Source organism: Podarcis gaigeae, assembly GCF_964106915.1.
Source record: "Podarcis gaigeae genome assembly, chromosome: 9".
Lineage (NCBI taxonomy): Eukaryota > Metazoa > Chordata > Lepidosauria > Squamata > Lacertidae > Podarcis > Podarcis gaigeae.
The window spans coordinates 28,362,944-28,386,344 of NC_139685.1; the positions used below are offsets into that span (position 1 = coordinate 28,362,944).

The following is a 23,401-nucleotide window of genomic DNA, read 5'->3' on the forward strand; positions in this document are numbered from 1 at the left end:
CGGGAAGGAAAACCCGGTTTGCAGGCGCGCCCACCTCTTGCGCAGCGGAGGCGACGGAGAGGCGGGGAGCACCGTCCTCTTTCTCCGGCTCAGGCAGCCGAGCAAGGAGCGCTCGGCTGCTGCCGTCACCGCCGCCGTCTGGCGGGAGAATCCCCCGGTCCAGCGGTGGGGAGCGGGAGTGGGCGGCGCTCCAGAGAAGAGGGAGGGCAGAAGAGGAGGCGGTGGCGGTGGCGAAGAGAGGGAGTGAGTCAGTGAGCCGCTGCAGCCTGCGCTCTCCCCGGGGCTGCAACTCAAGACTACCTATGTGCATACTCCTTGCCTGGACATGTCTTGACAAACTTGGATTTTTTCCCCTTCTCCTCCCGCTTTCCTCTGACTCCCTTCCCACAACATACCAAGTTTTTAAACACCGGATGGGTTTAATCCGGCATGCAGCCACCTGGGATATGGAGACAGGCGCCAGATCTCGCGGGCGCTGCTGGAATACGCTGCTGCCGGGCAAAGTTGGCTTTCGATTTTGATGCATGCCTCGCTTGGGGACCCGAGTCCGCCGGAATGGACTGAAAGCAAAGCGGGACTGGCTTGAGGAACGAGACACACGTTGCACCCAGCTGGCCTGGTTGGTGAGTTGACGGTTCTTTTCCTCCCTTCGCTTCTTTCCGTTGAGTGGCAAAGAGAGTGTTGGGCTACTTAATGCATTCAGATGCTTCTGCGCAACTATAGTTTCGTGGTTGCAATTGATCTGGCCGTCCTGTCTCAATATTGCACGGATCAATAAACGCCCCCGCACTCTCCCGTTTCCCCCTCCCCCGCACTCTACCTTTCTAGGGCGAGAGAGACGCGGCTAGCTCGTGCAAAAGCCCGCGCCCTTCCGAACGCGATTTAAGTAGCCTTGTTGCAATTTTTTTTTTTAATTGCTACCGGGGTTTTGCATTCCCCCCCCCCTCTCCTTGTAAAGCGCAACTTGTTTTAGAAACGGTGCCTTTGGGAAGGAGAAGCAGGGAATCCGCTCGTTTGTATTGTGGCGCAGCGCCCTCCAGCCGCCGGTTAGGGACGCAGCAGCTCCGTTCGTAGCCTGGGTCCCGTCACAAGCTCAGCCAAGTTCAGCATTGTCCGGAGGAGACACGAGGGAACACGAGGAGGGCTCCCTATATGCATTGTCCTCTCGCTACTTTGGGTTTTTGTGTGCTTGTGTCCCCCACCGCCCGCCCTCGTACTGCTGGTTTCTCGGCGTAAGGTGAGCCTCGAGGGCGACCCGGCGTTTCTCCTTTCACTCCACATGCGGGGGGGGGGGCGGGGATGCGATTTATACGTCGAGCGTTTTTATAGCGCCTTGATCGTCGGCCACATATTTAGCACTTGCCTCGAGGGGACAATTTTTTATGCAACCGGGAAGGGGGGGGGGAGAGAGAGAGAGAGAGAGAATCAAGAAAAATTGAGAGACTAGTGCGAAGTGAAGGCTGGCTTTGGGTGATCTGCCTTATCTCGTGTTCTTCCCCTCCCCACTTTTTTGCTGCCTTTCCGTGGCAAAAAAAGGTAGTTTCCTTCCAAATAATTAAGTTTCTCGGGGGCGGAAGAGGAGCGTGGCGGAGAGCTGGGGGGTTGGGGTGGCGGTGGCAAGTGTCTGATCACTATGACCCATGGGGCCGAGGTCCCTAGCCCGCCCATAAAATATTTGAGGGGGCCACCCCCCAAAAGTTGATGGGCATTGCCATTCAAATACTGTGGGTGGGTGCAATCATGCGGTCGATTATGTGAGGAGGGGCTTACCAGTTCCTCCAATATTTTATTCAAGTTGGCTCCAGGAACCAAAAGTGCCAACCCAACTTAAATATTGGGGGGCAGGTAAGCCCCGCCCCACATAATCGATCACGCACGCCATTTGAATGGTAATACTCATCAACTTTGGGGGGACCTGGTGCCCTCAAATATTTTAGGGGGGCGAAGAAAGGACCCCAAGCCCATAGGAGTTGGTTCCTACTTTCAGGTTTTGCCCCCCCCGTCTCACCCATTCCTTCTTTTCCTATTCTGACTCGGTTCGGAACAAGCTTCGATGGAGGAAAGAGTTTAGGAGCGCTGTATTGCTCTTCCGATCCACACTTGGACAAGCCCCTTTCCCCGAAAGGTTAATTCCGAAAGCGTCGTGGCGGTTTCACGTGTCATCATGCACTGAGACCCTCACACGCCACTTTCGAAACCTGACTGCTCTTATCTTTTATTGGACCGGTTCGGTTCTCAGCACTTCCAGGGAAACCGGCCTAAGCCGTGTCTACTCGGGAGTAAGCCTATTGAATCCAGTGGGATTTACCTTCGAGTAAACAGCGCCTTGATCGGCACCGATGCGCCACAGAAGAGAACGGGGACTAAGCTTGCACTTCAGAAACCGTTCACCTGATAGAAAGCTTCACTGCATTCAGTAGGATTCGAATCTGCGTAGGAATGATTAGGACTGTGCTGTAAATCACCTTAATCCTATTCGCTTCTACTTTGCAACTAGGTGATGGATGGTTTTCCAGTTTGGTTAGGTGTGGGGCTGGGCCCTGGCAGGAAAAAACAAGATCATTTTCTCCAGAGTAAGCGATTTACAAAGTGGGCTTGTGCATGTCTGCTCGAAAGTGAGGCTCGCTGGATGTGTCAAATGAGGGAATATTATACACATTTACCTGGGAGGAAGCCCCATTGAACACAGAGTTTGCTTCTAAGTAGACCTGCAGAGAGGGCTGGTTAGCTAGAGGCTATTCCGGAGCGATTGGGGAACGGGAGGCCTGCGATTGCTCCGTTTGATAGCAGTTTGCCAACTCCTGTTGGTAGACGGCGGCAGTGCGCTCCTTCTTCACCTCCTATCGAAATTTACTGTGCCGACAGATATTGGTCGGTTCCGGGTATTCCCACTTCCAGGGAGTGCAGGTTGCCGATTTTCACATGCATGTATACAATCCTTTCAACAGAGCGAGCGATCTGCTGCTTGGTGGGTTTCTATTTATTTAATCCTCCTCGCCTTTACAGAGTGCTTTCGAGACGTGCCATGAAATGTCTTGCTAGTATTGGCGTACAGTACTTTTTAAAATATTGAAACTCTGAAATAGAATCCGAAGCCCTCCCATTTTCCCTGAGTTTTCCCCTCCCCCAGGGGAGGGGGGGCAGCTGTCTCTGTTCCTATTGGAGAGCCCCATCTGGAGTCCGGTCTCTCCGAAACAAGGCAGCCATGCATCTAGGTCTCTCCTTGGAAATCCATACTCCTACGAGTAAGTAGCTAAAATCTCGAAACTGCCCTCCCTTTTTTTGTGTGTGAGATTCAAAGTGGAATTAGGAGCGGGTGGAGAAGATGAATGGAAATTCTTACTAGCGCTGAAGCCCAATTTCTACCCGCCCTTGCCAGCTAACAAACAGACCCATCTTGTGCTATGCAGAGCTAGGCGCGCATAAAGCTCTGTTTAGTTTTCACAGGAGTTAACAGTACGGTGTGGCTCTGGGAGTGAAGTCCGTTGAAGTTGCTTTTCCGATCAGGGACTGGCTGTCGTTTGCGCTGCATCATAAACTGCTGCAATCCAAAATGCTTAGGGAGTGGGATTTGCTCATGAGTAAACCTGTTAAATAGTGTGCATGTGTCTGGCCGGATCCCGTTGGTTGACTGAGTGGAACTTGGTTGCAGTCGTATACCAATTTACCTGAGAATAAATCCCATTGAATCAAGTAGGAGTTACTTGCCTGGGCATGTATATAGGTGATACACTGTATCAGATACAGTATCATAGGATTGGGTGGCAAACTGATAATCGTTATTCTATGAACAATAACTACTTTTTTGGCCACCCAAGTTTTTTAAAACTTTATTTGCAGATGTCCATTCTGCTCTCTGGAGGATTTATTTATTTTTTTAAAAAAATTAAGTTAGAAGGAACTCCTTTAATTCAAGATACGTAAGTGCATTCAAAGCTGTCCGGGCCTCCCAAGATGGTATTTTTGTCCTTCCCGTCTTTAATTTCTGGCTGGGTAATAAGGGGGATGCTGGGAATTGCGCTGCAGGGCGTAGCATGGGGCGCGCTTTGCAAGACTGGAATTTTGCAGAATGTGGGGTTAGCTTAGCCCAGCTGTGCACGGAAGTGCTGGCGATTATTTATTACGCTCTCCAAAGCGGAGTCGCTGGGAGGTTTGGGCGGTGGAGTGTTAAAAGCCCTGGAGGAGGTAAGATTTGGTTTGCGGAGGTTTCCTTTTTAGGGCTTGCGGCACAATGAGGCGAACTCTCGAGTAATTATAGGCTTGGGAACGCGATGAGACGTATTCAAGAGCAGATTGCAATAATTCTCTGAGGAAACCCGGGCGGTTGGAAACAACAAACTTTGAGAACGGAGTGTTGCTTTTTCTTTTAATTAAAAAGAAAGAAAGCATGAAAGATCCCTTGTTCTCGCTTTCTTGATTTATGACATCATCGACCTCATGAATTAAAAGCAGATCTTTGAGCCACCGAGGAAAGGATTAACTAGAGAGTGTTAATTAACAGGACCGAGAGACCAAACGTCCTTACTCACGAGTAAGCCCCACTGAGATTTTTTTGGGGGTGGGTGTTGGGATGTGTTGCTTGGAAAGCTCGATCCTGTGCACGTTCAATGGGTCTTACTCCTAGGTAAACGTGTCTCCCAGCCCTTGCTTCAAAGTGATTTCCTCTGAATTGCACCGGGACCTACTTCGGAGCCAACGTGGCCTGATCCGAAGCTGTTCCTCGGTGCGAATACGTTTCAAGTGAGATTTACTCCCGAGGAAGCCTTCCCGGCTCCTTTCTGCGTTTGCTCTCGGCTCTTTCCCAGCTTGATTTGCTCCTTTCCTTAGAAAAGGGGAGTGGGGAAGAAAGAAAGAAAGATAGTGGTGGCGTTTGATCTGCAGGCTTATAATCACTCCGGAGCCAGATGGTGGCGAGGCGCGGAGCCGCTGAAAAGTGTGGTTTTGGTTTTCATGCCAGAGAAATTAGTTCCGGAGGCGGTTTGTGGCGGCTGCCCCTGCTTTTGGCGGAGGAATCCGGGGGCGAGAGAGAGAGAGAGAGCCGCTCCGGAGAAAGGAGACCGGCGAGGGACGGAGGGGAAAGAAAGAAAGAAAGCGCGAGCTCGCGAGGAGACGCTGCCCGGCTGCTGGCCATGCCGGACGGGGAGCTCCAGGTCCCTCAGGTGGGGAAGCGGCTTCCCCCTCGGGCGAGGCAGCGCTGAGCGGCGAGGAACGGGGCGCCTGCTCGCCCTTGCCCGGGAGAGAAACTTCGTGGGAAGAAAGTTATTGGAGAGCTAGCAGGGCGCCTTCTTCCCCGCCTGAGGCGCCGCGGAGGAGAAACTCGGGAAACAGGGCGCACTGGAGAAGTTGGAACCGGACTTGAGGCAGGTAGCGACGGGCGGCGTTGTGAGGTGGCGGCGCTTGGTGCCTTGGTTTCTTCTTCCCCTCCCCCTTGTTGCCCCTAGAGAGTCGTGTCCCCCCCCCCCCAGCGGAGGTGGGATGGCTGGGGAGGGGGGTGGACTCGACGTGAGGCGACTAGCAAGTGGGGCGCGAGGGGCAGCGCGGAGCTATTGTGCTGCTGCTGCTGCCGTGAGCTGGTCAAGGCAATACCAAGGGGGGCGGGGGGGGGGTTGACTTGCCAAATCTGCTCTCTTCTAAACTCCCCAGGATAGGTTACTATAATATCTTGTTGCTGTGTTATCTTGGCTTTTGTGTAGCCCTTAATGTTGGGAGGACAGAGCACAATCCAGCCAGAACAGAAGGATTCCAGCAAAAGTGCCAACTTCAATAAAATATGGGGGGGCCCGACATAGTCGATCCCACGAGTTTGAATGGCAATGCCCATTAACTTTCAGGAGCTCTCAGATTTTTTTTGGGGGGGGCAGAGGGACCTCGGCCCCTAGGAGTTTGCTCCTATGGATTATAGGGTCTTTGTCTTTGATTTCGGGACAGTCTAAGTTACAGCTGCTCCAACACCAGAGAGAAGGAGTCCCCCTTCTATTTTCACAAGTTTTTCATAGTTGGAAGGGACTCTTGAGGTCAAACCACCTGCAATGCAGGAATATGCAGGTGGCCCTATGGGGATTGAACCTGCGACCTTTCCATTACCAGCATCACACTCTAACCATTTGAGCCAACTGTGGCTTTTGTTAAAACCGTACTATCTTACCCTCTGCTCATTGTCCCCAGAACCCATTTATTACCTGGCTGAGCTGATGAAAAATGGGAGAACATGAAGAGTAATTATCTCTTTCCTTATTAGCAGACAGTGGAAGGGAGAGAATAGTTAACTATGGACTGAGGTTGTGATTTTTCTTCTTAGGACTCCCAGAATTGTCTGGAGGGGGGAGAGCAAAGCTTGATTTACTTTCCTATCCTTAGTAGAAGGTGTGCGTAAGTTCTCTCTCTGTGTTATGCTTGTAATGGCAGAGTGTATACTCCTTACCAAGAGTAGGGTATTGTGAATCATTCCCCACCCCCCAGCCCTGGAAATACCTTGGGTGTAACTCCCATTGCAGTTTCACATTTAATTCCCATCAGTTTCAGCAGGAAAGCTAAGCCCAGGCTTATCCGTGCAATTCTATTTATTTATTAAAATATTTGTAGACTGCTTACCCTCCAAAAAATTCAAAGCGGTATACCAAAAAAAAAAAAAAAGCCATACAATGCCAACACCCAGAACAGCATAAAATACAGTTCAGGCTTGCAGTGTCCAGTAAAATACAATAAATTAATCAGCTTATTTATTCAGATCATTGGCATTTACTCCTTGCAAACTATTCCCCCCCCCCCCCCCCCATGATTAAGGAAATAAACCCTGCTGGATCAGTCTAATATCCTCTCTTGACAAGCATACTCCAACTGTGGCCAACCAAATTCCACTGGGACGTCAGTGGGACTTCAAAGTGCTCAACTTTGCCTGAGTGGTGGCCTTGATCTTTCTTTTCTTTTCTTTTTTGTTGGCAGTTTCTGCAGTAGCTTGACCCTCATACTCTTTTTGAAGGATAAATACCAGAGTTGTTCAGAGAGGAAGAACTCAAAAGTAATTATTGTAGGCTACAATCTTAAAACACACTTTCTAGAGAGTAATCCCCACTGAATACAGTGGGACTTTCTTCCAAGTAAACTTTAATAGGATTTTGCTTTTGCCTCATGTTCTGATAAAGTACAAAATAACCTGCACATTATGGTAATGCAGCCAACAAAAGGATTATTATGGTCTTCTTTCTACAGTTAAGTGTATCTGCAATTTTGAGTAAAGCTTCAATGATCTAAACCCACCTATGCTTTCAGGTTCAGAATTGAGCAGTTTGCAAGTGGTAGTCATGTGCTTTGTTGAATAAGTGATGGTTGGAATAAACAGTTTGGCACATGCAATTTTATAAAAAGTTGAAATGGTTATTTATCATTGAGGAATGGTTTATTTCTTCTTGTTGAGTTCTTCGGTGATAACTGCACTCAGGATTTTAGTGAACTACTGCAATATCATGGGTTGTATACAATGCTGCCTGAATCACCTTCCACTTGTGCAGTGGGACTGCCCCATCCTCTTCTCTTCCTGTGCACCCCAACAATCTGTTGCAGAGGGTCCCCCAACCCTCTGGAGCAAACTTTGAGGGTGCTCTGGGGCCTGCAGAGAAGAGGAGGTGGATGATTTGTTGCACAAGCAGAAGTCCGTTGCGTGCAATCCCATGTATTAGGGTTAATCCTAGCACTTCCTAGAGTTTCTGTTGTTGGTCACATAACATTAAGTGCAATTAAGCATGTTGGGAAGCTAGTATGATGAACAGCTTCTGGCATCTCTCTTTTCTGAATTGTTCAAGAGCAGAACTGGAACATTGATTCAGTTTCTTCCCATCTTTCTAAAAAAATCCTTGGGCAAATCACTTTATTTTAAAGCATTTTATAATCTGCTTAATATTTTAAAAACTCATGTGGGTTTGTAGCCTTTGGTAAAGGGTAAAGTAGGTAAAAAGAAGACTTGCCATATTTTTCATCCCATAGGACACACCTAGTTTTTTGGGGGGGAAATAAAGGAATTCCCCCCCCTTTATTTCCCCCCTAAAAGCAGGTCGGGGAAACCGAACCAGGTCGAGGAACAGCGGGATGGCGGCGCTGCGCCTCCCTGCTGTCCCCCGAGTTTGTGGGGCTGGCCGATGTCTGCCCGGCGCGAGGGGCACTCTGCTTCAGGGTGCCCCGCGCGCCAGGCAGCAGGCTGCTATCCGCAGAGTGGGGAGCCCTGCGGGGAACTCCCGCAGAGCTGCCTAGGCTACGGATGTGTTCCCGAAGCACCGGGCGCTCTGCTTTCAGGGCGCCCGACGCTCCGGGAAGCAGGCTGCTACCCGCAGCCTAGACATCCCTGCGGGATCTCCCGCAGGGCTGCCTAGGCTGCGGATGTGTTTCCGAAGCGCCGGGCGCTCTGCTTTCAGCGCGCCCAGTGTTCCGGGAAGCAGGCTACTATCCGCAGCCTAGACAGCCCTGCGGGAACTCTCGCAGGGCTGCCTAGGCTGCAGATGTCTTCCTGAAGCCTGGAGAGTGAGAGGGGTTGGTGCGCACCGACCTCTCTCGCTCTCCACCCTTCAGCGAAAGCCTGCATTCGCCTCATAGGATGCACCCAGATTTCCCCTTCATTTTTGGAGGGGGGAAAGTGCGTCGTATAGGGCGAAAAATACGGTAATTTCTTCTGTAGTATATTTTTGCTTTCCAGTGAATAGTAGCTCAGAGGTTGAATGACCTGCCTTTACTTTCCCAATTAGAATCATAGCCATTAGAAAGACAGAAAGTACAGGTGTAAAGGCACTACAGCTATTATTCATTATAGTGGTATTCGGGTGGCATTACTGAAGTTGTTTCCCCTCCCTCTTCCTGTGGGACAGAAAAGGGCAGGTAAGATAGTTGGGCGTTTCTTTCTCTTATCTCAGAAATAGTGCTGCATCATTCTGCCTGATCAAAGGAGTGCTGTGGTGCTTTTGCCCAAGAGAGGCAATCGGCTCTATATGGCTGAATTTAACCACTCCTTTCTTGGGTTGGCAAGAATACAGAGGAAGATCATTGCAACTACAGTGGTACCTCGGGTTAAGTACTCAATTCGTTCTGGAGGTCCGTTCTCAACCTGAAACTGTTCTTAACCTGAAGCACCACTTTAGCTAATGGGGCCTCCTGCTGCTGCCATGCCGCCGGAGCACGATTTCTATTCTCATCCTGATGCAAAGTTCTTAACCCAAGGTACTATTTCTGGGTTAGCGGAGTCTGTAACCTGAAGCGTATGCAACCTGAATTAGGAGACAACTGTTATTTGGCCTAGGGAAGTAGCACTAGGTATTGTTTTCAGGAAAATCCCTTGAATTGTAAACTCAGCTTTCAATTTCACATTTTGGTTTATTGATTTGTAGAGAATACATTTGTTGTGACTGATAGCATTCTTTCTTGGGCAGAGTTCCTTACGTCAAGCGAGGGCCTTGCATGGTGGTTCCTTTTCAACAAGTCTGTGGGGAGTGAGTAGCAAACTTTCCATAATAGTTTGGAAAACCCTGATTGATATTCTTTTTTGTTTTTGTTTCAGGTTTTTGGAACTTGCCTCCATGGAGAGCCTTTTGACCATGTTGCTGCTGCTCCTCTCGCTGCTTGTGCAGCATTTTGGAAACTGTGAAGGGAATCCAAGATTGCATCACACGTCGCCAATGCAGTTTACCCAATCTCATTACAATGCCACGGTGTATGAAAACTCTGCGGCCAAGACTTACGTTGGACATCCGGTGAAAATGGGCATTTATATCACGAACTTGCTGTGGGATATAAAATACAAAATAATTTCTGGGGATAACGAGAACTTGTTCAAAGCGGAAGAGTATCTATTGGGAGACTTTTGCTTTTTACGAATACGGACCAAGGGAGGGAACACAGCTATACTTAACAGGGAAGTCAAAGACCATTACGTGTTAACTGTCAAAGCAATAGAGAAGAGCACAAATATGGAAGCTCGTACGAGAGTCCGAGTGCAAGTGTTGGATACAAATGACTTACGGCCTTTGTTTTCTCCAACTTCTTACAGTGTTTCATTGCCTGAGAATACAGCAATAAGGACGAGCATTGCCAGAGTTAGTGCAACAGATGCAGATATTGGAACCAATGGAGAGTTTTATTACAGTTTTAAAGAGAGGACAGATATGTTTGCTATACATCCAACCAGCGGCATAATAGTCCTGACTGGCAGACTTGACTATTCAGAGACAAACGTTTATGAAATGGAAATCCTTGCTGTGGATCGTGGGATGAAATTGTATGGCAGTAGTGGCATCAGCAGCATGGCAAGGTTGACTGTTCATATAGAACAGGCGAATGAGTATGCTCCGGTTATCACAGCCCTTACGTTGGCTCCTTCAGAGCTTGACAAGGATCCATCATATGCAATCGTAACAGTTGAGGACAGGGATCACGGTTCAAATGGAGAGGTAGCGTCTTTGAGCATTGTGGCGGGTGACCCTCTTCAGCAGTTTAAAACTGTGAGGACTTTTCCAGGAGGAAAAGAATATAAAATAAAAGCTGTTGGCAGTATCGATTGGGAGAGCCAACTGTTTGGCTATAATCTAACTCTGCAAGCTAAAGATAAAGGAAATCCTCCCAAATTTTCTCCTGTCAAAGTGATTCATGTGGCATCCCCAAAATTTAGATCGGGACCAGTCCAGTTTGAAAGAGCTGTTTACAGGGCAGAAATAAGTGAATTTGCCCCTCCAAACACTCCTGTGGTTATGGTAAAAACTCTGCCTACTTATTCCCATTTGAGATACGTGTTTAGAAACGCACCAAGCAAAATCAGATTCCACTTGAATCCTTATACTGGCCTTGTTAGTACTTTAGATCCCATAAATGCACAGCGTGCATCCCATATTGAATTTGACATTATGACAAGTGACAGAAAAGCCTCTGCAACAGTATTGATTAAAGTTATAGATATGAATACTCATTCCCCTGAATTTACCCAGACTTCTTATAAAGCTTCGTTTGATGAGAATGTTCCTATGGGTACAAGTGTCACGAGTGTGAATGCAAAAGATCTTGACGAAGGTGAGAATGGCTATGTGACATACAGTATTGCAAATATAAGCCCTGTTCCTTTTGTAATAAACCACTTTACTGGTGTTATCAGTACCTCTGAAAACTTGGATTATGAATTAATGCCAAGAATCTATAAATTGAGAATTCGAGCTTCTGACTGGGGCACACCATATCGCCGAGAAGTTGAAGTCCCTGTTACTATAGCTTTAAATAATTTGAATGATAACACTCCACTGTTTGAGAAAATAAATTGTGAGGGAACAATCCCCAGAGAACTTGTTGTTGGAGAACAAATAACAACTGTGTCTGCTATTGATGCTGATGAGCTGCAGCTGGTACAATACCAAATTGAATCTGGAAATGAATTAGATTTATTTAGTTTAAATCCAAACTCTGGGGTGCTTTCCTTGAAGCAATCATTAGGAGATGGCTTGGGTGCAAAAGCAACTTTTCATAGCTTGAGAATAACAGCCACAGATGGAGAAAATTTGTCAGCCCCATTATATATTAACATTACTGTCATTGCCAGCCGCAAACCAGTATACTTAGAATGTGAAGAGACTGGTGTCGCCAAAATGCTGGCGGAGAAACTTCTGCAGGCAAATAAGCTGCATGGTCGTGGTGAAGCTGACGATGTGTTTTTTGACACTTACTCTGTGAATCTGCATGCGCCTCAGTTTGGAAATAGCCTTCCCAAAAGCATTGAGGTAAAAGAAGATCAACTCATCGGTTCCAGCATCATACATTTGAATGCTAGTGATCTAGATACTGGTTTCAATGGAAAGCTTGTCTATGCTATCTCTGGAGGTAATAACGATAGCAGCTTTATCATTGGTATGGAGACGGGAATTCTAAAAATCCTTTCTGCCCTTGACCGAGAAGTAAAAGATAAATATACATTGAATATTACTGTTTACGATCTTGGGATACCACAAAAGTCTGACTGGCGTCTTTTAGATATCAGGGTTCTAGATGCCAATGACAATTGTCCAGAATTCTTACAGGATAGCTATTTTGTGGACGTGACCGAAAACACAAACCTAAATACAGAAATCATTCAAATAGAAGCCATAGACAAAGACTTGGGGACTAATGGGGAAGTGAGATACTCTCTTCTTACAGATACTGACACGTTTGCCATTGATAGCGTGACGGGTATTGTGAAAGTTGTGGGGCCTCTGGATCGTGAAGAGCAACCTGTGTATTTTCTGAAAATAGAGGCCAGGGACCAAGCTAAAGAGGAAGCACAGTTATCTTCAACCGTTCTGCTGAAGGTGTCTTTAGAAGATGTCAATGATAATCCTCCGAAATTTATCCCATCCAATTACCGTGTGAAAATTCGAGAAGACCTTCCCGAAGGAACAATCATCACATGGCTAGAAGCCCACGATCCTGACTTGGGCCAGTCAAGCCAAGTGCGGTATAGCCTTTTAGATGGTGGGGATGGAAGTTTTGACGTAGATAAACTTAGTGGAGCAATTCGCGTTGTACAGAGGCTGGATTTTGAGAGAAAACAAGTTTATAATCTGATGGTACGGGCCAAAGACAAAGGCAAACCAGTATCATTGTCGTCTACCTGTTACATTGAGATTGAAGTCGTTGATGTAAACGAAAACCTTCACCCTCCACGCTTTCCCAGCTTTGTGGATAAAGGTTTTGTAAGCGAAGATGTTCCCATTGGTACTTCAGTGATGACTCTGTCGGCTTATGATGAGGATACAGGAAGAGATGGTGAGATCAGATACTCAATAAGGGATGGATCTGGTGTTGGAATTTTCAAAATAGATGAAGAAACAGGTAAGAACTTGTTACATTCTTCTGGTTTTTATGCAACCTATAACATTGCTTTGAAAATAAGACCTTGAGTTAAATATCCTTGAAACAAACAATAATTTATTTGTGTGCAGCGCATCATAGTGTTTGAAGGCTCTGAAATCAGTGAACGGTGTTTCATTTTTGTTTGCTACTTTAGTTTTTGTGTGAGGGTGGGGCTGGGCCAAGGCAGAAAGGAGCAGTGCTGGAAATACAGAAGACAACTTCATCCCTTGTGCAGGTTCCTATATTCCCATACTTTGGTGCAATATTTAATCGACTTTCTGGGGTGTAAGCTCCACTTCCTTCTCAGTTGACTTGGGTTGCGCTGCCAGTCCCGGGAACTGCCTATAGGCATTGTCCATAAGAAGGAGCCTTTATTGGAATATTTCTAAAGATACTTTATTTTGTAAGGTTAAAAAGTAGCAGCATGCAAAATGTATACAGTGCAACAAAGATGCAAAGCCCAACTGTGTGAATGAAGTGGTGTAAACAAGGCAGCATGTTTTAGTGGTCAGATTTACACAGTTGTGTAGGAAAGGTATGAAGTACCTGGGAAACCCAATTTGAATTAGATTTTTTTTCCTGCTGAAAAATCTCCTGGGGTGGGAGATCTTTCATCCTGCATTGTCTCACAGGCAGGCTTTGACTATCCTGCACAATGCACAAAATGCTCCCAAAATGAAAATAGTCAATATTTACTAATTTTGAGGTGCTGAACACACAAATGACATTAAAATGTGTCATTTTGCTCGTGTTTAGGAGATACAAAAATAGTAATGTGTAAACAACCGACTCCACATTGAGTGCATAATTTCATTTGGCAACACTGTATTCTTCTAAGACAAACATTTAATATATTTAGGTGCCAGGGACAATGTTTCTCTTCAGGCAAAAACATTTCTCTTCAGCCAGGAGTTTGGCTGATTAACATTTTTATGACTTTTTAAACGTGTTTGTGGTAGAGAGTTATTGGGTTGTTTTTGTTTCATTATGTATTTTGTATTCTCGTTTTGTATTTTTTTTCTGTTGTGAAGCACCCTGAGATCTTCAGGTCTACAAATTTAATTAATTATCATCATCATTACCCAATGCAAGATGAATGGACAACTAGGAACATTGTCAGGTCACATGATTATTGGAGCTCACTGCCAACTTAGTACAAATGGAACCTGCAACAAAACATTGCTGTTGATTCCCTGTTGGAAGTGTTTTTGTCTCTTTTTATTTCAACCCTTTCTCTTTTCATTTTTAAAATTTATTATTACATTTATAGCCCAACTTTCCTCTGAGGAGGTCAAAGGGATGTCCATACTTCTCTGCCTGTCCATTTTATACTCATGCCCAGTGAGGTACATGGATTAGGCTGAGAGACAGTGACTGGCCCGAGGTCACCCAGTTAGCTTCGCAAGTGGCGATTTTGAACCCTGGTCTCCCAGATATTAAAGCAACACTCCAGCCTGAAGCTTTCAAAGGACAGGTAGACTAATATAGACAGTGGTGCTTGAAGATAGCCTGGATCCTGCTTCTTTATTTTGATGGTGAGATAACAAAAGTGGGTGAGGCTTAAATCTGAGTTGGTATGCATAGGATGGCCCTGTTAGTCCCCAACTGACAAAAGTACAGTGGTACCTCGGATTAAGCACTTAATTCGTTCTGGAAGTCTGCTCTTAACCTGAAACTGTTCTTAACCTGAAGCACCACTTTAGCTAATGGGGCCTCCTGCTGCTGCTGCGCCGCCGCTGCACGATTTCTGTTCTCATCCTGAAGCAAAGTTCTTAACCTGAGGTAGTATTTCTGGGTTAGTGGAGTCTGTAACCTGAAACGTATGTAACCTGAAGCGTATGTAACCCGAGGTGCCACTGTATGCTGGACTATAATCCTAGAATTCTATATTGGATGCATAGGGTCTGTTTAGCATGTTTTTTAGCAAAGTGTCATGAATAAATTTGATAAGAAGCCTAAAATATCCCTGTGGACATAACATCCACACCATTCTTTAATAATTTGGTTTTGTTTCCTAATGCGAAATGGAAGATGGGCTGCTCTTGAATAAATACTCAGTCTGCTGTTCGATGAGAGAATGTGCTGAGGGCGGTGGTGCTCCTCCTTAAAGATCCTGCTGGAAAACCCTCATAGGGATTGGCAAATAGGATCTCAACATGGAAGCTTGGGGTTCTTCTATTCCTCTCTTTCTGGCTGCTTGAAAGTTAGCATTGTTTAGCAGTGACCCCTATTGACTGGGTCATAGCCTGGTCTGATGAAAACAGCCCAGCCCAGGAGAGAACTGAGATTTACTGACCTTGGGTGTGAAACAGTTGCATTTCGACTGGAGATTTCCTTGTAAATGAGAATCAGTTCATTCAGTGAAGTACGCATGGAGGTGAATTTTTTTTTTTTTAAAGGTCTGTGTCTTTTCCTTGAAAAACATTTGACAAGCAAAAGGAGTCTTGAAAGGAAATAATTGTCAAAAGCTGTGGAAGGTGGTTCTTGTTATATTGCTGCTGGTACAGCTGTCATATTGCAGATGAATTTCCTATTGAAACATCTGCTTAGCTTTTGAAGTATAGATTAAGGTCAGTGAGGGGAGGTGGGAATGATAGCATAATAACATTTACTCTTTTTCTTTCAAGATTTTACATGTATGATTTGGAAACCTTTTGAAAAGGGATAGACATAGGCCAACAAGGCTTGGCATTCTTCCACTTTTATGTGGCAATCTGTAGCACTCAAATTCTGGAATCCTGTTTTTTAAAGTAGCCTTAATACCAATCAAGAGTCCTGGTTTCTGCCACGTGCATAATTCGATGTATATTGCTGACAGTTAAACTTAGAATCTGAATTGCTTCCGCACTCCTATACCTGCAAGATGTCGCAGCATCTTGTGAAAGAATTAAGAATGTCACTATAGAACTGTAGAGTTGGAAAGGACTCCAAAGGTCATCTAGTCCAACCCCCTGCAATGCAGGAATCTCAGCTAAAGCATCCATGCCAGAAGGCCATCCAACCTCTGCTTAAAAACCTCCAAGGAAGGAGAGTCCATAACCTCCCAAGGGAGACCATTTCACTGTCTAATTTGAATTAGAAATTCAGATAATATTGTTGCAATCCACCCTAATCCCTGAGCACTGTGATATTCCGGAGGTTCCAGGGCTTCACCTAGGGTCTACAGTGGTACCTCGGGTTACATACGCTTCAGGTTACATACGCTTCAGGTTACAGACTCTGCTAACCCAGAAATAGTGCTTCAGGTTAAGAACTTTGCTTCAGGTTGAGAACAGAAATCGTGCTCCGGCGGCGCAGTGGCAGCTGCAGGAGGCCCCATTAGCTAAAGTGGTGCTTCAGGTTAAGAACAATTTCAGGTTAAGTACAGACCTCTGGAATGAATTAAGTACTTAACCAGAGGTACCACTGTATTTCCTTTTGGAAATGGGGCACAGTGGTGAGTTTATGGTTTATTTACACCAGTGATGGCCAAACTTGGCCCTCCAGCTGTTTTGGGACTACAACTCCCATCATCCCTAGCTAACAGGACCAGTGGTCAGGGATGATGGGAATTGTAGTCCCAAAACAGCTGGAGGGCCAAATTTGGCCATCACTGATATATACATATATGCAACCTGAGCCTGTGATGAAGGGGTTCACAGCATCAACACCCCAAAAGGGTCTTGTTTCTTCCATAGCCATAGCCTTTGATTCAAACAGATGTCAAACATCATGTGCTACATTTCTGGCTTTTCAGTTTGCTGCCTTTTTGCTTAGTGATGTCACACACAATAAACTCTGCCATTATTTGTACAAGTCATTTGATGCTTTGTTCTTTTACTGGCCCATCAGCTGGGAGGCTAGCTTGTCTTAGTTAGCTTTTAACACTTCCTAGATCCAGGGATTAGAGTGACCTAGCACTCAGCTTAACATCCAAAAGCTTGATTAAATTCTAACACTTGCTGATTCTCGGGATTATGGTAGTCTTCCACCCACAAACTCATAATAATATAATTGGTGGCTATTTAATATACTGTTTTACTCAACATGTAGGAGGGAAGAGAGAAAACGCTGAATATATGGAGATAAGGAACAAATGCTATGCTCTCAAGTTAATGTATCAAATTGTTCAATAATATTATTAAAAATATCTGGACTCCTTTCTATATAGAGTTCAACATGGGGAAACTAATACAAATCTATCCTAAAAACAACAGGCCCACACAACTGAAATGTACAATTACAGAATCACACAGTCACATTTAAAATACTGTCGTACTTTGGATCCCGAACGCCTTGCAAGTCGAACGTTTTGGCTTCCGAATGCCCCAAATCTGGGAGTGAGTGTTCTGGTTTGCAAACCTTCTTTGGAACCCGAACATCCGATGGGGCTTCTGCGGCTTTTGATTGGCTGCAGGAGCTTCCTGCAGCCAATCAGAAGCCACAGTTTGGTTTCCGAACATTTTGGAAGTGGAATGGACTTCTGGAACAAATTCTGTTCGACTTCCAAGGTATGACTGTATCTGCTTATGCTAGCAGTTCCAGTCCCTTAAGATATTAAAGAGAAGAAGTTATGGAGTCGGTGCCTCAACACAGAAAGGTGTGCTAATCCTCTCTCCTCAACCACTGGGGCAATGCTGAGCAAAGCATGAAGCTTCAGGTGCCTCAAATGAAGGCATGTGCGGAATAATGTGCTTTTGGATGCTTGCCTGATTTTTGCTTTTAAGGTAGAAACCAGCACTTTGCATTTAGAAGCAAAACGTCAGCCAGGCCAATTGATCCCAAACTGAAGAGTGGCTGAATTTTTGTACCAGTTGATGCTTCCAAACCCTTTTCAAAGGAATCTGCCACCGCAAAGAGCATTTCAATAATTTGGGGGTGAGGTTACCAATCAATGGGAACAGTGACAAACCAGCTTACCAACGAAGGCAAAGAGAGGCTTCTCCCAGCCCCTGTACCACCTGTGAATCCAGAAGCAGTGTAGGATTCTGGAGGTCCTTTCCCATGTATACCATATGTTTCTTCCAGCAAACATACAAACTGTGAACAATGTATATGTCTTTAAACCAGGCTGATTAATCGCTGTGTGTATATGTATGAAAGAGGCATCATCCATGCTTTGCATGAAGGAAGGAACTTGTGATCCTCCAGATGTTCTTCAATCCTAGCTCCTATCAGCCCCAGCCAACGTGGCAATTGCTGAGGAATGATGGGAATTGTAGTCCTGCATATTCTGGAGGGTTCCCAGTCACTGATTTACATGTTGCTTGGAGATAATTAGTTTTATATACTTCAGACACATTTGGTTCACAAATTGGAGCTTTTGTACGTACCTCAAATGGCAGCATCTTAATGTATTGTGTTACTGGACTTCAGAGTCATAGGTTGGTTGGTTGGTTGTTTTTTTAAGTCAGTAAGTGTTTAAGGACAAATAATTAAAATCCATGTGCAAGGAAAGGGGACTTAACACCTGATCATTTTTCTGTGCAAAGATTATACATTGTGTACATGCTCACTTGTGAGGTCGCACACATAAGCATTTGATTGATAAAATAACAATGGCTTGAAGGCTGGAATAGCTTCCTGATGCCTATACCTGGGTCACAATGAACACTTAGAGCTTGCTGCACAAGTGAGGTGTGCATTTTCTTTTCTATAGAGAGGTTATCTACATTAAAGTAAAAGGTCAGATATGAAGTGGGCTACGATCTCTTTAAAAAGCGAAGAATTTTTAGCCTCAGGATCAAGTATCTCACAGCCTTTGCTTGCAGTGAAGCTGGAACATGCTCTGCCTTTACCTTTGGTCAAAAGTTAAAAGGGGTCCCATGACTCGCTTCGTATTATGTGAGAACAGCAGGCGTTTCCATTTAGAACTTCTGCTTGCCTTTAATATTCTGTCTTTTTGTGTTAAAATTGGCATGTCTTGTCAGACTTACTCTTGCAGACAGGAATTTTGCAACTGTTTAACTAATTGGGTGTGTTCCATAGCCCTGGGGACTGTTCCTTCACCTTTCTTGAGTAGTTTAAGAATCCATTCTCTTCCCCCCTCCAACTTGTCTGTCTCCCCACTATTTCTTTTGGTGTGAGTGCTGTAAGGGAGGAAAATACAAATATGATTAACACAGACCAAAGGCTATCTGAAAGTTTCAGCAAGTGTTGCAGTTGAATTAAAGTTCACATTTCTTTCTTGTTACTCAGTGCCTGCTTCTCAGTGAGCAGAAAAAGAGGGGGAAACAGGGAGTGGTATCACGGGGAGGTACAGGCAACAACCGATTTGCATGGATGTTATGCTCCTGAATCCTGCGCATGTTGGTGGAGCAGGCATAAGCCTGCTCTGGCCACTTCCAGGTTGGAGTGATGTGCACATGCGCAGTCATGCATCAATTGGATGTGCGTAAGTTGGTCGTTGCCTGTACAACAACAATATGCACTGAGTGATGATGTCCTGGTGCGATTTGCCTCACTCCCAAATTTTTGGCTCCTAATAATATATGAGTACCGCTTAGTAACCAGGCATGCATTGAACCCTTACTGAGAAGGAAAATTCTGTATGTTGGAGCACTGTTGTTATGCTGATGCCTTTATCTTTGTATCTAAATCAGCACAGATGGCAGGCTACTGCTGCAAGTGGCCTTGTGCCACTGCAGTGTGTACTCAAAAAAGCTTAACAATGGTTCTTTCACATCATGGAGCAGAGCTATGTGTCTCCTGCACCAGCTGCCAGTGAGCTAATGGGCTCAATGCAAGGTGTCAGTACTAGAATGAATTAAAAGCCCTAAATGGCTTGAGACCCAAGGAGCTTTAAAAGCACCCTTTCCCCAATATCAACCACTTGCAACTGGTTCTGTTGATGGTGCTGCCATTGGGGGTTGGCAGGGCCTTTTTGTTGGTGGGTCTATGTTGGGGGAATGCCTTGTTGTGAGTCCCTGTCAACCAGGTAACATCCAATGGCAGCACCACAGTGTCTCCCTCATTATTAACTTACAGGTGAAATTCAAAAACATGTTTTCCCCCAAGTATTTGAAGATACTGTTCCTGGCAACACTGACATTATATTCCCTGTAAAAGAAGGCAAATGCTTGTTTGTTTTCAGAAGTTTTAATCTCATTGTATTATTGATGACGCCCTGGGCTCCTTTGGGAGGAAGGCTGGGAAATAAATTTAATGAATAAATTATTGGTGCGGAACCTGTGGCTTTCCAGGTGTTGCAGAAGTCCAACTTTTAGTGGCCCCCCAGCTGGCATGGTCCATGGAGGGAGATGGTGGGAGTTGCAGTCTAGCAACTCTTTCAGAGCCACAGGCACTGAGCAGCATTTGAATCCCTACCTTGCTGACCAATTGAGCCTCCAAACAGCAGGTGAGGTGATAAACCTGTGTCTGGATTGCACCACCTCAGGTCGCAGATCATGTGCTTAAATGTTTCTCCATAGCAACAACAAAAAGAAAAGCATGGTGGAAGCTAGAAAACTTCCTCCCAATATCTAATTTGCTATACAAACAGGTTAATATTTTAACGCGCAGACACAGTCCTATCAGGAGTGCAGACTAAAGTGGTAGAATTGAGAAATAGGTTTACCTCCTCATTCAATGAAGCAGAAACACAGCGCTTAGTTAAACTGGAACTCCCTCCTCCAGGAGACAGTGATGGGACCAACTTGGACGGCTTTAAAAGATGGAACCAATTCATGGTGGAGACTGCTATCTCTGGCCATCTGCTATGATGGCTATGCCCTCCCTCCACAGTTGGAGGCAACAGTGCTTCCAAATACCAGTTGCCGAATGCCACAGGTGGGGAAAGGGCTCTTGTGCTCATGTTCTGCTTTCTGGTTTCCCACAGGCATCTGGTTGGCCATTGTGAGAACAGGACTCTGGACTATATGGGTAACTGGCCTGGTCCAGCAGGCTCTTCTCACGTTCTCACCTTCTGTTGGAGAGAACTAAGCCTAACATGCAACAAACAGACACCACCCATTGCCTAGAATGATGCTTGAAATTGATCGGTTTCTACCATTCTGTAGAACTTCACAAGCCCTTTTTCTCTTCGGTCTGATGTACATTTTATACTATCCACTACCTGGTCACATCTTCATTCTGTGACTTTTCACTCCACTTCTAAAACTATTAGTGCTGGTTTTTCCAGATCTCATTCCTCTCCAGCCCCACAGTGCATCTTATTCTGATGTGTAAACAAGAGAAGCATACTATGGCAGCCAGTGCTAGGCATTACAGTGGACACTTGGGTTGTGAACGTGATCCGTGTGGGAAGCACGTTCGCAACCCGCAGTGCCGTGTGTGTGCATGTGCGGGTCGCGATTTAGCGCTTCTGCACAAGTGCCGAAACCCGGAAGTAACCAGTTCCGGTACTTCTGGGTTCTGTGCGGTGCACAACCTGAAATCACATAACCCGAAGCATCTGTAACCCAAGATATGACTGTACACTAGGGAAGTTATGTGTGGAAAATCACAAGGATAAAGAAACAGGGGACCAAATGCTGTCACATGTGTCCCAGCAATTAACTTTGGCTTGGGGAAATCGGTATACAGTAGCAGTGAGCTTCCCACCCCCACCCTATCCTCCTTTTGGCTGGGGTCCTAATCTGCTGTGCTGTGAAAAATTTGGTCTGGAATTTTCTGCTTGGTCCAAGAGCAAATGGCCTTGTCGTGCCCGTCATGTATTGTTAAAAAAGCAGACTGCGTGAAAGTGACAGCAGATAAAAGCGGAATGTGTGTACTGATTATGTCTGTATAATTTTTGGTGCAGCAGCGGTGTCCTTCTCCCTTGCCTTACTCGCACAAAAGATTAGTAGCAACCGTAGTTCAGCTCTTTTCATCTATTGTCTCAGAAGCATGGCATTTCCATTGTGGCTAATTTTGAAGTACAAGGACACATGAAGAGGAGAACTTCCAGAACACATACCTTGCTGCATGGATTTCTTTTCTTGTGTAGTGCTATGTTGAAATCCTTTGTCAGGTGGAAGTGGTGGGGAGTAAGGGAGCAGTTGCCTGCACTTAAATGGATGCGAGGTTTTTGTTCTCCTTTTTTACTGACCTGAGCAGTTAATGATCAACAACTGTTATGCCACTTGGGTTAGGAATGTTGATTGCTTTTTTGGGGGGGGGGGGAATTATATGGGCAATTATATAAGCAGAAGGTTTGGTAATTCACTGTGAAATTAGGTTGCATAGTGTGATAGTTAAGATATGGCCTTCAAATATTATTTACATTTTTATTGGTAATTAGGAATAGCTGCAAAAGGCGTATTGGGTTAGCTTTTTACCAGTTTTAGCAATGATTTACTGAATAACGTTCTTAATTTTGCTTTGTAAAAATGCAGCTGTTGCTATGGGTTTCTTACCATGCACAACATTTTCTGCATTGAGAAGGAAGCAGATCCATAAAGGCTTAGAAACAGAATGTCATATTTCATAGAGCTGGATTATAGAGAGAGAGACCCAAGATGTATTTGGCCACCATGTTTCTACAAGCTACATGCTAAAAACTCAAAATAAAAAGGTAAAGGGACCCCTGACCATTAGGTCCAGTCGTGGCCAACTCTGGGGTTGCGGCGCTCATCTTGCTTTATTGGCCGAGGGAGCTGGCGTACAGCTTCCGGGTCATGTGGCCAGCATGACTAAGCCGTTTCTGGTGAACCAGAGCAATGCACAAATACGCCGTTTACCTTCCCACCAGAGTGGTACCTATTTAGTTTAGACATCTGGTGGCTGCCTTTGCATGTCATGGTAAACCATGGCTTACCAAGCACAGGTGAATTACTCCTGCGTTGCTCTTTGTTGCCTCTCCTGGGAGGAAACAAACCACAATCCTTGATTTAGAGCTGTGTCCATCGCATCATTGCAGTTTGTTTCACTTCCACTTCCACTTCCACCAAGGTTTGTTCTTGGCTTATACTGATCATGGTTTATTGGTCTGAAAAAAACCACAGTCCTTGGTTTGGGCGCAACACGAAGCCAGGGATTGTTGTTTGTTTCCTCCTAGTGCAGGCTGGGAGAGTAGAGAGAAGCCAAGTGGGCATGATTTGCTTGTGTTCGGTAAACCACAATTTATGGTTACTGTGATGTACTAATGAGTCCATTGCGTTGCAGCAGGTAAAATGGTACAGTATTTTCAGCAGCAGGATCAATACGCAGCCCATAAGTTGTGATTTAAGGGGCTGTTGTTCACCACATCAGTTCCTTCCAACATGTGCTAGACTAATCCCATTGTTTAAAAAGTCCTTTCATTTTAGCATAGCATCTGGCACTAGAGTCTTATGCTTGATATTCAGTGTGATAAGTTAGTGGATTACAGCATTCCTTGATGACTTGCATGCATGTGAGCCATCTGAGATCAAAACCTACAGGTTTCTGGGGGTAGGAAGACAGCTGCTTGTAGCCTTCATCAGAGAAACAGATGGGAGTAATGGGGGCCACTGGAGAGAGTGGTTGAGGAGGGGGATATTTTGATGAGAATAAAATGGAAGCTCTGTGGGTTTCTAGGGAACTATTGCACTCGCATGCTGATACCATTTTGGAAAGTGCTCCAGCAGGGCACTTCCTGTGTGAGAGTGTTTCC

At 45.4% G+C, this 23,401-nt stretch overlaps 1 protein-coding gene across 6 annotated transcripts in view; it reads left to right on the forward strand.

The window, feature by feature from the left end:
- The first annotated feature begins 216 nt into the window (after positions 1–216).
- Positions 217–23,401, forward strand: part of FAT1 (FAT atypical cadherin 1) — a 119,461-nt gene continuing 96,276 nt past the window's right edge. For 5 of the 6 annotated variants that reach the window (XR_014568037.1, XM_083755157.1, XM_083755159.1 and 2 more), the window contains exons 1-2: positions 217–623; positions 9,539–12,828. Coding sequence is in view for 5 of the 6 variants with exons in the window: in XM_083755157.1 (XP_083611283.1) it covers positions 9,558–12,828 (3,271 nt within the window). In the remaining variant the exon portion in view is untranslated. Of the gene's footprint in view, positions 624–3,179; positions 3,246–9,538; positions 12,829–23,401 lie in introns of those variants that run through there. The other variant, XM_083755158.1, reaches the window with a different exon arrangement.